The 14,839-nt window shown below is 39.5% G+C and overlaps 1 protein-coding gene across 4 annotated transcripts in view; it reads left to right on the top strand.

The window, feature by feature from the left end:
- The window catches only part of kiaa1549la (KIAA1549-like a), a 155,998-nt gene that overhangs the window by 60,795 nt on the left and 80,364 nt on the right, over positions 1-14,839 (top strand). For all 4 annotated transcript variants that reach the window (XM_041997621.1, XM_041997622.1, XM_041997623.1 and 1 more), the window contains 2 exons: positions 1,401-1,516; positions 12,629-12,851. In XM_041997621.1, coding sequence (XP_041853555.1) covers positions 1,401-1,516; positions 12,629-12,851 — 339 coding nt within the window. The remainder of the gene's footprint in view (positions 1-1,400; positions 1,517-12,628; positions 12,852-14,839) is intronic.

Here is a 14,839-nt window from a genome sequence, read left to right as displayed (position 1 = left end):
GACGCATTTAAGGTGGAGCGATGTGAAAAAAGTTAAATTGATGAACATTACTCTGTCTTCAGCAGCTGCTATGATATCCTGTTCATGCTAAGCTTACCAAAAAGTTTTCACAGTCCCAGACTAAAAACTGAAACTCTTTAGTACTGTGTGTGGTGTTTTGGAACAACATAAGTGTCAGACTATTTGGGACCATTATATGTTTAAAATGCAATTCCGTTAAAGGTGTGTGTATGTGTGCGACTGTGTTTTTTTTTTTTTTTTTTGTTATGTAATCTATTTTGGTGTGTGTTAAGGCTTTTGTAACAGGGGAGCATGTTGTGGTAAGGGGAATTAGCTCATTACAACTGTTACACTCTTTTTATTTTTAATATACATAACTGCTTTTTTAATGTAAAGCACTTTGTGTTGTCTTCAGCATGAAAAGTGCTTTATAAATAAAGTTTGATTGATTGGAATTTATTTCTGACAAATATCAGAATCGACCAAAAAAAAAAAAAAAAAAAATTCATCTACTTTCCTTATATATAACTGATTGCATGGTGTGCCCATCAAAAGAAAGTCCTACCCCATCTAAAGATTCGTCTCAGGCATGAATTGGTTCTTCTCATTCACTACAAAGAATCTGTTCGTTCGTGAATGACACGACTACTGACAACTTAAAGCTAAACAGCAAAAGGAAAAAAAAAAAAAACAAAACAAAAAAACTGAAAACCGGCTGTCACTCGATGTGACCCAGCTCTTCCAATTCCAGCTTTCTTTTGCACATGACAAATCACTATTAGGCTCAGTGTACCTAATAGTAAAGCAGGTCGTCCAATGATCGGACGATTGGCTGTTCGATTCCTGTCCCCCCCAGTCAATCTGTTTTTGTGTCCTTGGGCATCTCCCTGCCTCCAGTGTCGACATACAAATGATTATGAATGGGGGGTCGGAGAGCCTATAGGCATGTATTGGCTGCCACGTTTCCATCAGTCTGCCCCAGGGCAGCTGTGGCTACACATGTAGCGTACCATCACCAAGTATGAATGAGGAGTGAATGACTAATGGATACAATGCAAAGTGCTTTGGGTGCCTTGAAAAGCCCCATAGAAATCTAATCCATAATAATTATGTGACCAAGTACATGAGCACTATTTGATTAAAAACATAAAATGGGTAGATTTTCCTTGAGCACAAATAGAATAAAAAGAAAAAAAGAAAAACTAACAGTAAAAAAGAGGCTTGAGAACAGCCTGCATATACCTAAGATGCTGGTATGTTTTTGAAGCTATTACTGGAGCTTTGCAGCATTTGGGGAATTCCACATATAAAACAGTGAAATTATTTATTATTTCTAAGCCACAGTTGTGTTGAAAATGACTAAATTTGCTACGCTTCTTGTATTTTGTTCTTCTCTACAGTTTTGTCTATCGAGCTGCGCAGAAATCGTCTGGACCTGATCCTGAAACAGAACCTCTCTAAAGGACTGAGCCACGCTCTGCAGAGAGCCCTGAATGATTCGGCTGCGTCCGCACAGGTTGGTTTTTCTTACAAGTCCAGCTACAGAGACTGCAGGTCTGTGATTAATTAGCACATTTCTGTGGCTTTTAACTAAAGGTCAGTAACTGGTAATCATGAGGCAGTGACTGGTATGTTAAAAGTTAATAACCTCAGGTCAGCGGCCGATTAACAAAGGCCCTTAAGATGCCAAACGTACACCATCTTTGAAAAGTTCACCTGTCTCTGCTAAAAAGTGAAGGTTATTAAGAACAAATTCTATATGATAAAAAAGTTAAATAATAAAAACAAAGTAAATTTATTTATTACCATGAATTAGATGTCATATCTTTGAGGTAACTATCATGAGGGACTTGCAGAGGAAATTCTACGGTATTGGATGTAATGTGGAGTACAATAAGGGGAAATTACAAACATAAGGAAGAAATTGGACATGGAAGCTGCTGAGGCAACATGACAAGAGCAGCAGGACTTTTTGGCAAGTGTTGCCTCCTTATAAAGACCTACCTGTTCATATTAAATGAGTAGGTGTGTCTAAATTTTTAACTTGTGGTGTGAGAGCATGATGGCAGCAGTACCAACCTTTCAGTTGCAAGCTTTCATGTGGAGCTGGGACTGTTGTTGGAATGTATCATAAAAAGCTTTATGTGGCATGTGGTATGCAGTTTGCTTCCAGCACGATGACAGCCCATAACGTATAGATAAACAAAGGAATGGCTTCTCGAAAACTAAATCAGTGTTATAAAAAAGCTCAACCAGAGTCCAATCCTAAATTCAAATGAAAATCAAGTCCAGATTTATTAAATTCACTTTACAATGCTTTCTGATTTGTTTATTCACCCTCTGATATCAAGTTCAAGTTTATTTATTTATATAGCACATTTTCTGCAACAGCAGTTGCCCAAAGTGCTGAAAAACAGAACAAAAAACACTCCGCAGTTGAAAATAAAACACTACACAATAAAACAATAAAAACCAATGAATAGAAAACAGAAATAAAAATTGATAAAAAAGATGAAATCTATAAAATAATAAAAACAACAAAACTAGAATTAAAAACTAGAATAAAACTAAAAAATAAAACACGCGAATGTCAAGCTCAGTTTTGTTCAAATGCCAGTGCAACGAAGTAGGTCTTGAGTAAAGACTTAAAACCAACGACAGACTGAGCGGCTCTAATGTGAAGGGGAAGCTGTTCCACAGCTTAGGAGCGGCAACAGAGAAGGCTCTGTCACCCCAGGGTTTAAGTCCAGCATTTGGGACCTTCAGTAGGAGCTGTAAAGGACACCTCAAAGTCCTGGCTGGAGCATGCGGGTGTAGCAACTCTGACAAGTATGAGGGAGCCAAACCATTTAAGGCTTTAAAAACAATTAATAAAATCTTGTACTGGGTCCTAAAACTAACAGGAAGCCAATGCAAGGAGACGAGAACAGTAGTGATGTGATCACGCTGTCTTGTCCCTGTAAGCAACCGAGCAGCAGCGTTTTGGGCAACCTGCAGTCGATGTAGAGATGACTGGTCAATGCCGTAATATAGGGAGTTGCAGTAATCTATGCGGGACATAATGAGGAGATGGATAACTTTTTCAAGGTCATGCTTGGGCGGGTAGGGCTTTAACTTGCTGAGCAGCTTCCGATGGAAAAAAAACACTTTTTACTACAGAACTGACCTGCAGGTGAAAGTTAAAGGAATTGTCTATAATCACACCCAGATTATTGGCATGGGTTCGACAAAAGGAGGTCAGCGGACCGAGAACACTAACTGCACCATTTAGAAGCTCTGAATTTCCAAAAACAACAATATCAGTTCTTTCCTTATTTAAGTGGAGGAAATTTAAATCCATCCATGCTTTTAGATCATACAAGCAGCTGAGAAGGTTAGTCAGAGAATCCCCCTGTGGTTTTAAGGGGATGTAGATCTAAACATCATCAGCAAAGCAATGGTAGGCAATATTGTGCTTCTGAAAAATAGACCCCAAGTGCAGCATATACACGGAAAAAAGCAGTGGACCTAAAATGGACCCCTGTGGGACCCCATAACTGAGAGGGGCAGCAGCTGAGTCAAACTCCTCTAGGTGAACACAAAACGACCGGTCCGACAAGTAAGACCGAAACCAGCGCAGGGCAGTTCCTCTAATACCAACACACTGCTCTATGCGGGTCAGGAGGATTTGGTGGTCCACCGTGTCAAAGGCTGCGGTCAAGTCTAAGAGAATCAAAACCGCAGGACTTCCAGAGTCAGTAACTAAAAACAGGTCATTAAAAACTCTTAAAAGTGCAGTTTCAGTACTGTGGAGAGACTTAAAACCAGACTGAAATTTTTCTAAAACTTTACTAAAATCTAAGTGAGCCTGTAATTGAATGCACACTATTTTTTCTAAGACTTTTGATAAAAAGGCTAATTTAGAAATCGGCCTGTAGTTAGTCAGAACTGAGGGATCCAAGTTAGGTTTCTTTAAAAGAGGCTGCACAAGAGCATGCTTAAAAGCAGCAGGAACACAGCCTGAAAACAGGCAGGAGTTTATCAGGGACAAAATAACAAGGCAGATTGAGCTAAAAGTACTTTTAATTAGCGCTATCGAGGGGGCAAAAAGAAGATTTCAAGTGAAAAACCACATTCGACAGTTCAGAAAGTGACACCTGCTCAAACTGCTCAAAAACAGATGAGCAGGATCTAAACCTGAGGGAGGGGATAAAGACCTGATAGCAGCAATCTTGCCTGTAAAAAAACTAAGAAATTTGTCGCATAATGAGCGTGAAGGTGCTACACAAGAGGACTTAGAAGGATTCATGAGACGATTTAGAGTGCTAAAAAGAACCTGGGGGTTGTGGCTGTTACTTGCCACCAGGTTTGAAATGTAGCGCGTTTTAGCAGATTTTACAGCAGACTGATAATTGGAGAGACAATCCTTCAATAAACCCAAAGAGACCCGGAGTCCATCCCTTTTCCAACGTCTCTCTGCACGCCTGCACAAACGTCTGAGAGCGCGGATGGAACCATCCAACCACGGTTCCGGCGCAGGTTTAGAGAACCTAGTCACAAATGGCGCAATAGAGTCCAATATACCTGTGCATGTGCAGTTAAATAAATCAGCAAAATCATCGGCATTAACAGTATAGCAATTAATTGGACTAGGGAGGACAGAATCATGTACAGCAGCAGAAAAGCGCGACTCAGTCAGAGAATTTAATAACCGCCGGCGTCGCACTGGGGCGCGCGGTTTAAATGGAGAAGGCGGTGATATGGAGAATAACACAGGCAGATGATTAGAGATACGTGTATTGCATATTTCTGTGACATTAACATTTAAGTCATGAGAGAGCACAAGATCTAACGTATGTCCCTTCTCGTGAGTAGGGCCAGAGACATGTTGTATGAGATTAAAAGAGTCAATAGCTTGCAGAAAGTCTCTAACCCAAGGTTTAGATTCACAGCAAACATGGATATTAAAATCCCCGATAATTAAGAAACGCTCATAACTGAGAGCAATTGCAGCAACAAAGTCTGAGAAGTCTTTGATAAAGTCCTTATTAGTTTTTGGAGGACGGTAGATCAAAGCTCATAATACAGGACTGCTAAGCTCGATTACAAGAAGCTGTAGTTCAAAACTAGAGTAGGGGCTTGACGAAGGTCTCCGACAGTAGAAGCTAGACCTCCACACAGAAGCCAGCCCACCAGCTTTACCAGTCGACCGGGGAGAGCTGGAGAAACAGCAGTGGGGTGGATGAAGTTCAGAAAAGGCAACTGACTCACCATCATGAAGCCAAGTCTCTGTTATAAACATAAAATCCAACTTCTGGGATTCAAAAGGGTCTTTGAGCAGGAAAGTTTTGTTTGCCAGCGATCTGGCATTGACAAGTGCCAGATGCAGAACAAGGTCCTGCTTTACCCGTAAATCCACATAATCCAGAGGACGAAGGTTGGAGAGATCCACTCCACGCTTGCGAATTTGGTGGTGGCGAGGAAAAGGTGCCGCCACAGGAAAGGGCCAGTGTTCTGTCAGTTTAGCATACATTGTCAGATCAGCATACGCATAGTGCAAACTAACTGCATCTAACCCTAACCCTAACCTTAACCCGCATGCGCATTAACGTAATGTATGCTACTCTGATGCGTATGCTAAACTGACAGAACACCGGCACCAAGCAGATAGTGGATCAGGAGCAACGGGCCAGATCCACCGTAAGCCAAACTCAGCTGTTCGACAAGGGGGGCAGGATCCGGAGAAAAGATCCAAAAAACCACCACTGGTGGAGCACAAGCGGGCCCTGAGCCTCACTACAACACCACCCCGCTTTCCGCGTTTCCTGAAGCGCTTCCTGCGGGGAATGACGCAGGGAGCACGGCACAGGTAAGCTGGAACTGCAGACAGGCGAGGAGGAGTACCAGCTGTAGGAATCTCCAACCTGAACTGTAGAAGCCGTTCACAAGTCACTCGGATGTTAAGAAGTGACTGGTGATCATAAACAAAACGAGCAGGAGCAGTATAAAAGCAATCACTAATTGAAAGTACCAAAAATAAAACCAGAAGGCCTAGGAAACCTGACAGACGGCAGGCCGTGCACACTGCTGGCGCCATCTTTGTCGCCATGGTCGTTCTTGATTCCACTAATATTCCACTAATATCACTAATCTCGTAGTGCTGATCAGAACTGGAGTCATAAACCTTTCCTCTTACTACTGAGCACTATCAAATACAAAAGCAAGATGTTAGTGAGTGGTAATAGGATTCTTGTAGCGTGGGAAAGGGACTATGTATTAGTGGTGAGAAGACCAGCGTTAGATGCTAGTAAATTAAAGGCAGAGGCTAGTAAAATGCCTCATATTAACACAAATCAGTGGCTAATAATTACAAATCAGGAGTGATGAGTGGTTCGTAAACACACATCAGTGTTCATTCTCGTCGGTGTCATGTATTGCAGGTCAACTCTGGTCAGTGGTTGGTCAACACATCAGGGATTTTCTTATCTCACATAGCCATGCCTACTGTATGTCCACAGTACTGTGAGGACTGGAGAATGGTTTGGTTGCACCGTTTCGATATTCTTGTGAAGGTGAAAGAAATGTTTGTGTTTCTTTAAAATAGTTCAGGTGTCCCTGTGACCAGAGCACGGAGTGGGTGGCCCAGCTTAATGGTGCTGAGGAGGAATTTGTTCTGGAGGAATTTTTAAGCTGACACAAAAGATTAGAGTGATCAGACCTGTCTGCCTTATTGATCCTCCTGGTTCTGAGATCCTCAGTAGGGCTGGGTTATATGGCAAAAAATACCAAAATAATATTTTCTATATTGATCAATCTTGACCTTGTCGACGATACAGCAATTGATCATGCTGTCAGTTTGTGTACTGATGGTCTTTTAACCTATTTTCACTTGTATTTACTTTGAATAAAGCTGATGTGCTCACTCCAGAGATTGCAGTGAAATCCATTAGAAGTTCTGCTTGGTGAAATCAGCCGCCCTCATATTTGGAGCGTCCATGTAATAGTTCCAGATCTTTCTTCTCTCTGCCTGCACTTGCTTTAGTTTTTTCCTAGGTACTTTATAAAAAAAAGAACAAAAAAGTTCTCAAATTATATGAAAAGGCTTCATTTTTGCAACAAATAGTTCTTCTGTGCATTTTGATTTGGTGCATATAAAGGGGAGGGACAGATGTTGCATGAGAAAAACAGGGGCTGCACTCTCAGAAGGATTTGAGCGGATCCAGACGTTACATAATCTTAAATATCAAGTTTCTTAGAAGGGCTTTGAGTGTGCTCACTTCTGCAGTGACAAACATCTGACTGGCACTACCTCCAGTGGGAATCTTAAGTATTATTCTCATAGCATCATTGATGCAACTTGTGCAATATGCTTTAAACTAGGACACCTCATTGATAGGATAATGAGAGTCCACTCTTGGTCAGTCTCATCCCTGGTTTGTGTCAGGTCCACTTTCTGTTTCTTCATGCATCCAGTCCTCTTTTTTTCTTTTAGCTCATGATCTTTTGTGGGATAATAAATGGATGTATTTTGACCTGATGACCAGAGACAAATGAACATCTTAGAGATTATTATATCTTCCAGCCTTAATTCACAGCTTTGTCAAACTTTCCATTTTCAGCTTGGAGTTTGCAGCTTGGATGTTACAACAGGAAACAACATCATTTCTGTTGTAAACATGGCAGAGGAGAAAGAATCTGGTCATTGTCCAAATGGAAAAACAACATCTAATATGACAGCCAAGGAAAAACTTTGTATTTAAGAACAAAAGGGACTGATAGCACTGCAGTACAAAATCAGTAGTGCGATGAAGATGATATTCTGCTGTATTTATGGTTTTCTCCTCCTGCTCATTCACCTCTCAAGGACTCATGAATGGTGCTTGAGACAAATAGAGAGGGAGGACTAATGGAGCGTGTGTTAGAGTCTGAATGGTTATGACCTGTTGAAAAGTCAGACCATGTTTGCTTTGGGAGGCTACTACACTCCAGAATTAATTATCATTTTCTCTTTTCCTGCGTCATAGCACGATAGCAGTGCAGCTAAGCAAAGCTTCTGTCATTTTTTTCTATGCCCTTTACGATCTCTAAAGTTTTATGTCAATCACAGAGTTTATTTTTGTTTTATCTTCATCTGCTGTCTCATCTTTTGCTTTCTGCTCTCTTTTGATCCAGCTGAACTTCTCTCTCTATGTATTTCTCAATATTTACATCTCTCGTGTTACTCCCATCCTTCATCTTACAGATAAGATTACACCTTCAGGCCAAGTCGATTGATTTTCTGCCAGCATGTCTGTCGGTTTTCTTGTTGTGGCTGTCTGCCTCTCTGTCTGTCCACCTGCCTCTCTTCATCTCACTGTCTGTCTGTCTTCTGTCTTCATCCGCCTGTGTTTTCTATTTTTATCCAGTTGTTTGTGAGCCTTCACAGGAAGTGACTCAGTGTCTCTAAGCTCAAATCCACTTTCATCTACTGCCTGCCCCACACAAACACGTACATACACACACTCTTCATCTCTCATCTCTTTATATCAGATAACATAGGCTATAATTTGACAATTAGGATCAATCCATGGAGAGACGGCAACAGCAACATGAGGGTACAAAACAGTTTGGATCTTTACAATCAAGGATATTGGGGCAGTGTCGATGAGCAACTTCTGTCCACAGCATGAAAAGGCATCGTCAAACAGCATGAAATAAGCATGCAGGACTGTTTAATGTGTTGTATCATTGAACAACATTGTTAACCATAATTGCCTGCAAAGCTGGACAGTTTTACAGCTGTCAACTGTTAGCAAGGAGCAAAGGGAGCACAGAGGGCGAGATCAGGTCTGGTTGGCATTGTTAGGTACAAAACGGATTTTTAAATATGCAAACCAAAGGTTATGTAAGTCAGCTTCACAGCTTTTCTGGGAAGCGTAAAGAATTCAAAGTAGATTATTATTCTGTTTTGATATATGTGATTAGCATTAACTAGCTGTGTAGATGATTATTCAAACAGTGCGTAAATACAGCAGATGTAAAGAAATACAAATTATTATTAAGCCTGTGGTTTCTTGCTTTTTATAAATTTATGGTTTCAAACCAGCTGAATGTGTATACAGATTGGTAATCCTTATAAACATGATGTAGAGGTAACATTAATGCTTTACATTTGTCTTTATAACCAGTCTGAGTTGATTTAGTTTGATTGTTAGATGCAGGTAAAATCAGCTGTTTTTATAGTACTGATCTGAAGTTCAGTTTAAGTCAGTTTGGCTTCTTTATTTTCATAGAGAGATTAATGAAAATCATTGTACCTGTGGAGGAATTAATGGGCCTCTTTCAAAGCAGATTACAGCATATTAATGAAATATGTTATTTTTTACTATGATTAAAGATTAAAATGAGAGAATCTGTTTGTGTACTATTAATGGAATAAAAATGATTTGTTAATAGACATTAATATACAAAGAACTACTTTGAGAACTAGAGCTAAAGACTAAACAAACAAAAACAAAACCAAGACAAATAAAACATTATTTTTACTGCTTTACATTTTGAGCCAGTTGGTATCATAATCCAACACTTGTTCATTAGTACATCTATGGACTTAGGAAACAGGTATGTTTGTATATTAGCCAATAACTTTTAACATCACTAATGTTATGAATTACTATATTACCAGTAAAGATGGACCATAGAAGAAGAGTTACTTGCTGACTGATTAATGGAGTGGAGGACTTTAAAAATAATGGATCAAATTTATCTGCACCACTCAGTTTCCTCGGATCAATAAAATATTGTGCTTTTACCTTCGGAAGGTAGGAAACAAGCTGTGATGTAAGCTAAGAAACATGGTCTGCAGGGTGTATACAAGCACTATTAATATATGTGTTCAGTAGATATATCAAATAAATGACCAGCAGTTGCAAAATGGCCATGAACGGACGAGCAAATCTATTTACATTTGGGTAATACAGTTATCATATTCAGTTTATGTCGAGGTTTCATTTTTCTCATGATTTTACTAGAAAACGAGTGGTGAATTAATGGTATTGGTTCCCAGAGCGTTCAGTCTGAAGCTTTATTTTGTTTCTTTCTTTGAACAAAATTTAAAGGTAATTGGTAAACAAATATTTTGAAAAAACATTTCTTAGATTTCTTCTAATAACAGTTTAAAAAATATCAAAAGAATTTAAAGATAACTGAGAAGGTCCTCGTTGTGGTGAAGCTACACAGGATGCCCAGTCAGCCAAAAGAGGGGGAAAGTTAGGCAAAGTCTCTGAGATGCCAGCCAGGAGTTTACATTTTAAACAAGCCTTACTTCAGTCTTAGTTGATTTAGAATGAGAATGATACTGAGAATGTGGAGAGTAAACAATTAGGGTTCTTTTTGTGAAGGGTGGACAGTATGAACATGCAGATGAACTTGAAGCAAAGTTACAGCAATCTGGTAGGGAGTGAGCTGGACCTGAATACCGGCTGGTGATGATCAGATCAGCAGGTGGAGCAAAACAGGATGTAGAAAATCCTGACCCCGGCCAAAAGTATGACACGATTAATGTAGATTGATTAGGAGGTTTTGGAGTGGATTTTGTTGGCTCAGTGTCACAGTGTGTGGTAGAATAAAGGTTTGTCAGCAAAGAAAAATTAAAGAAAGTCTTTAATACACCGTAATAATAATGTTGGCAGGATATTCACAATTGTTGGTCTAAAAGATACATTTATATAAGCAAAGTAGGGTGTGTCACGGAGAGATGACATAGTTGGGAAGCAAAGGAACTTGTAATGAATTGATGGCACCTGGTTTTATTCAAATGCACTGACCAAGTATGGGTGTGGGTCAGATAGCAACTTAAACCGAGAATAAATGAAAGGTGGAGGTATACTCATCACTCAGCACAATTCATTACTTATATTTTACACTCACATCCACTAAGGCGCATGCAAACAGTTGTGTTGTTCTGCAGGTTTAATCACCAGAAGCTACAGATATGTTTTTGTATGCTTCTTGCTGTTGTGGTTATTAATGTTTTTCTTAGTTTGTCTTCTTGTAGGTGCTCCCGATGGTTGTCTGCACTGTTGTCTTACAGAGGCTGTAGGATGCTTTCTATTAAGTTTCTTCACAGCTGATTTCTCTGTTTTGGTTGTACAGTTTTTCTATCTATTATACCTTTGTCTCCTTTTGTTTTTCTTTTCACTCTCTCTCCTCCTCACACTCTTCCTTGTTTTCCTTTGTCATGTCCAGCATAAACATGTAAACTATGAATAACCCCCCCAAAATATACTCAAGCATAAATCCACAAAGCTCCCCTTGGTAAGGCGCAACACAGCAGCCAGACCATCATTCTGTCATTCTGCTTGTGATGATAAAAACTTGCAAAGGACACTGATTTGGGCAAATACTGACTAAACATAATCATCTTTACAAAAAACAATGAATAAAAGGGCATGAAGACTAACATAAGAGAACCAAAAGACCTTAACAAAACACAACAGAAACCACAGATCATGACATTAAATTATATTAGGGGTTCAGAAGTGAGAGTATAAATCTTAACATGGAGGGTTGCATCAGAGGGTTTTAGTCAGCACTTAGAAGAATATAAAAGTTATTTCTGTTTGTTCATTGGCTTTTCTTTGAGCTTTATTCATAGATATGAGAACATAAAATCCCCCTCAGTAAGAAATATTATAGCCCATAAAACATCTGAAGGAAATAGTTAGTTAATTCCACGCTCATTCCATTTCAAGTTAAGACTTTAAATGAAAAATCCAAAAGCTTTTTTTTTTGTTTTCTAATGAAATGCAAAACCCAAAGGTGGGTTGTTGGGATAAAAGAATGAATCACTGGGTATAATTAAAAACTAAAGAGCTGTTTGACACAGTGGGGCAAAAGCTTTAACAAAAACTTTGCAGAGAGTGGTTCAGTAAAGCCGGCAGGTGCCAGTGGTTTAAAAAAAATGGTTGAATTTTTGTTCGATTTTTATCGACACAGAGAGTGGAGGAGATAAGAGGAGGAGGTGGAGAGGAAGTGAATAGTTTCGGGAAGAGGGATGTGTGTTTTGGAGGAAAAAAAGACCAGCCGGAGCAGCCAGATAATTCTCAGGGGAGGAAAAGATGGATGAGGACATATGAAAAAAGCCACAGTAACAACAGCCACAGTTGCTCAGTGCAGCTGAAGGTTGAGGATAGAGGAAGGTGGGTGGTGTATGATTCCAGAAATACAAGCCTTTGACTCACCGTGATTGTTGTCTGTGTGTTATTCCAGGACACAGTTGGAAATCTGACTGTTGAAGGCTTAAGCTAAAAAAAACCTTTAGGCAGATTTTAATTGAAATGAAACCAAGGTTTATAAAAATTCGTATTCTGACATGTGTGTCTTAAAACTGTAGAATCCAACATGTGTCCAAAAAGATGTTTTGTAGCTCGCCTACTGCGAGCTGAATCCTGGTTTCACCTGTTAGCAGTTGTTCTTCTCTGACACAGTCTTTGTTGTTAAGTGTATGTGCTTTGAAATGAGGAAACAAAATCCTGCATGTAAACAAGCAACACCATGTTAAAAACAACATGTGCACGCTGTCTTTCTTGAATACAAATAGAAGAGTTGAAAAAAACGAAACAAAGAAGGACTGCAACTTGAAATCTTCCCCACTGTGTCTCTGTCACAGGTGGAGCGAGACGACTGCAGCCCTCAAAACGTGACTCTGGGTTACTACGTGACCAGTGGGAAAACCGTCTACATTTCCTCCCTGGTTGTCGAAGCGCTGAACGTTTATGGTTTTGACAAACTGCTGTCTGACATCAGGCAACACACCCCGCTGGTTAAGGCAGTTCTGGTTCCCGTGGCAACCTGGATGCCCACTCTAAGTATTCACCTGCAGCTGAAAACAGGTGAGAAATCATCAACAAGATGAAGACAAACTGGTGTTAAACTTGTGAGAATCCAACAAAAACGGCTGGATTGTGAATTCTTGAGGTGGAAATCTGACTGTGAAACAATTGAGACCAGAAAGAGGGCTAGAAAATATGAGCAAAGGGTGAAAGAAGGACAATGAAATGAGTTTGCTGGAGGAGAGGGACATGCGAAAAGTAAAGCAGAGACTAATGCTGGGTTTACATCAGAAGACTTTGAAAAGATATGCACAGGACTCTAGAAAACTACCAGCTCACGCCTGCTCACATCTAAAGACAAATTTTTAGAGTTTTAAGTCTTAGCCCAGTCTCAGAATGAGATTTGACAAAGACTGTGAATCTTGTGGGGTCACCATTTACAAGACTACAACTACATTATTTTAGCATTTTTTGTGATATGTTGGACAGGTGATATGGAACCGGGCTGATCTGCCCACAGCAAAGCAAACAAGGAAGAGTTTCCCTCCAGGATTAATAAGGAATCACACATCATTATTAAGTGTGACTTTGCATCTCCACCAGGTGTTACGCCGACTCATCAGAATCTGGAGGGATGAATGAATTTTCTATTCTTCTCTCATTTGTTAGATACTGTAACACATAAATAATCCACAGCAGACATTTACTTCTTAATAACCATTTGTTCTACTTATTTTGACGGTTTACCTACAACGTTTATCATCGCTTCTTGTTTGTCTTTTTTTTTTTTTCATCCGTTTTTGCCGTTAGGCTACCTGTTTCTGCTTTTGTCAGAGCTCATCTATTGGTTGTTGATTGTGTTTCGTCACTGCGACTTGCGATAATATCTAACACGTTTGATATTAGAAGAAGATATACTAATTCTTAAGTGGTGTACACTTTACCACTTTAAACCTAAAGATGGAGATGACGGGAGCGCAATGTAACTCCAGTAAGACTCCTAGATTGTCTAAAGACTTTCAGTTTTTAGTCTGCAACTGTGAAAATCATTTGGTGTAAGCCCAGCATAAATGAGAAAATTTTGATTACGTCATCGCTCTTTTACTCGTCGCTGACAGCCTAAATCTCATACAGACTGGTTGGATGTACAGCAAAAGCAAATCTGTCCATTAATTTAGTGAACTGCTAAGGCCTTGTTAAAACGGTAAAAGAAAATGTCATGTTAGCAAACACCCGTTTTTATATTCACTCATTTTGGAGAAAATTGTAAGAAAATGAGTACAATTGGACCAATCTGTTCAACACATATTCTAATCAGTTTTTAGTGCCTAAGGAACCCCTTTCCTGTCTATTGGACATACATTGAGCTGCTCTTTGTAAATTGACCGGCATAATTCTGGGATAGTAAGTGATAGTCAGTGCTGCCACTTCCAAATGGTGAGAGGAAGACGTTATTCAGTAGTGCTGGCTCTTAAAATGTAAGGAGGTTTGAGGGATTCCAGACTTGAGACTGTAGATTTTTTTGTTCATAAGCTATTTCCTTATGCATAAGAAATATGTGGTTAAATGTTCAAATACACATTAAAATACATTTTTACTTCTTCAGTGTTCGCTAACATTTTAAGGTTGCCATGGTGATGCTTTTGTTACCAGGTCAGGAAACCTTGTCCAGAACTTATGCAGTGGTGGGACAGGTTGGTTTGTCATTTGAAAGTTGGACCTCTGCAAAACTGATATATACCAGAGTCACAACAGAGGCTGGTCAAAAAAGAAATTAGCTTTGATTTACCCACAAAAAAAGCAAAAGCTAACAGAGTAGGACCAAAACCAGCTGAAGCAAAGTGATTTAACCTTTTAATAAAAGGATCACTGCAAAGTTCGGCACACTTTGACTCAGCTTGTTTGATGAAACAAAGGTTCATAAACCACTTTTCTTAACATCTATTTGGAAACTGCAGAGTCGTCTTTATTTTATGACTTCCCATAGAATGCTGAAGCAACCAGTTTAACGATTTTAACGACTGAAACAGCCAAAAACAGTTGACATA

The sequence above is a fragment of the Melanotaenia boesemani genome, chromosome 10 (genome assembly GCF_017639745.1).
Source record: "Melanotaenia boesemani isolate fMelBoe1 chromosome 10, fMelBoe1.pri, whole genome shotgun sequence".
Classification (NCBI taxonomy): domain Eukaryota; kingdom Metazoa; phylum Chordata; class Actinopteri; order Atheriniformes; family Melanotaeniidae; genus Melanotaenia; species Melanotaenia boesemani.
Note: the sequence above shows the minus strand (reverse complement) of the source record. Positions and strands in the feature narration are given on the sequence as shown.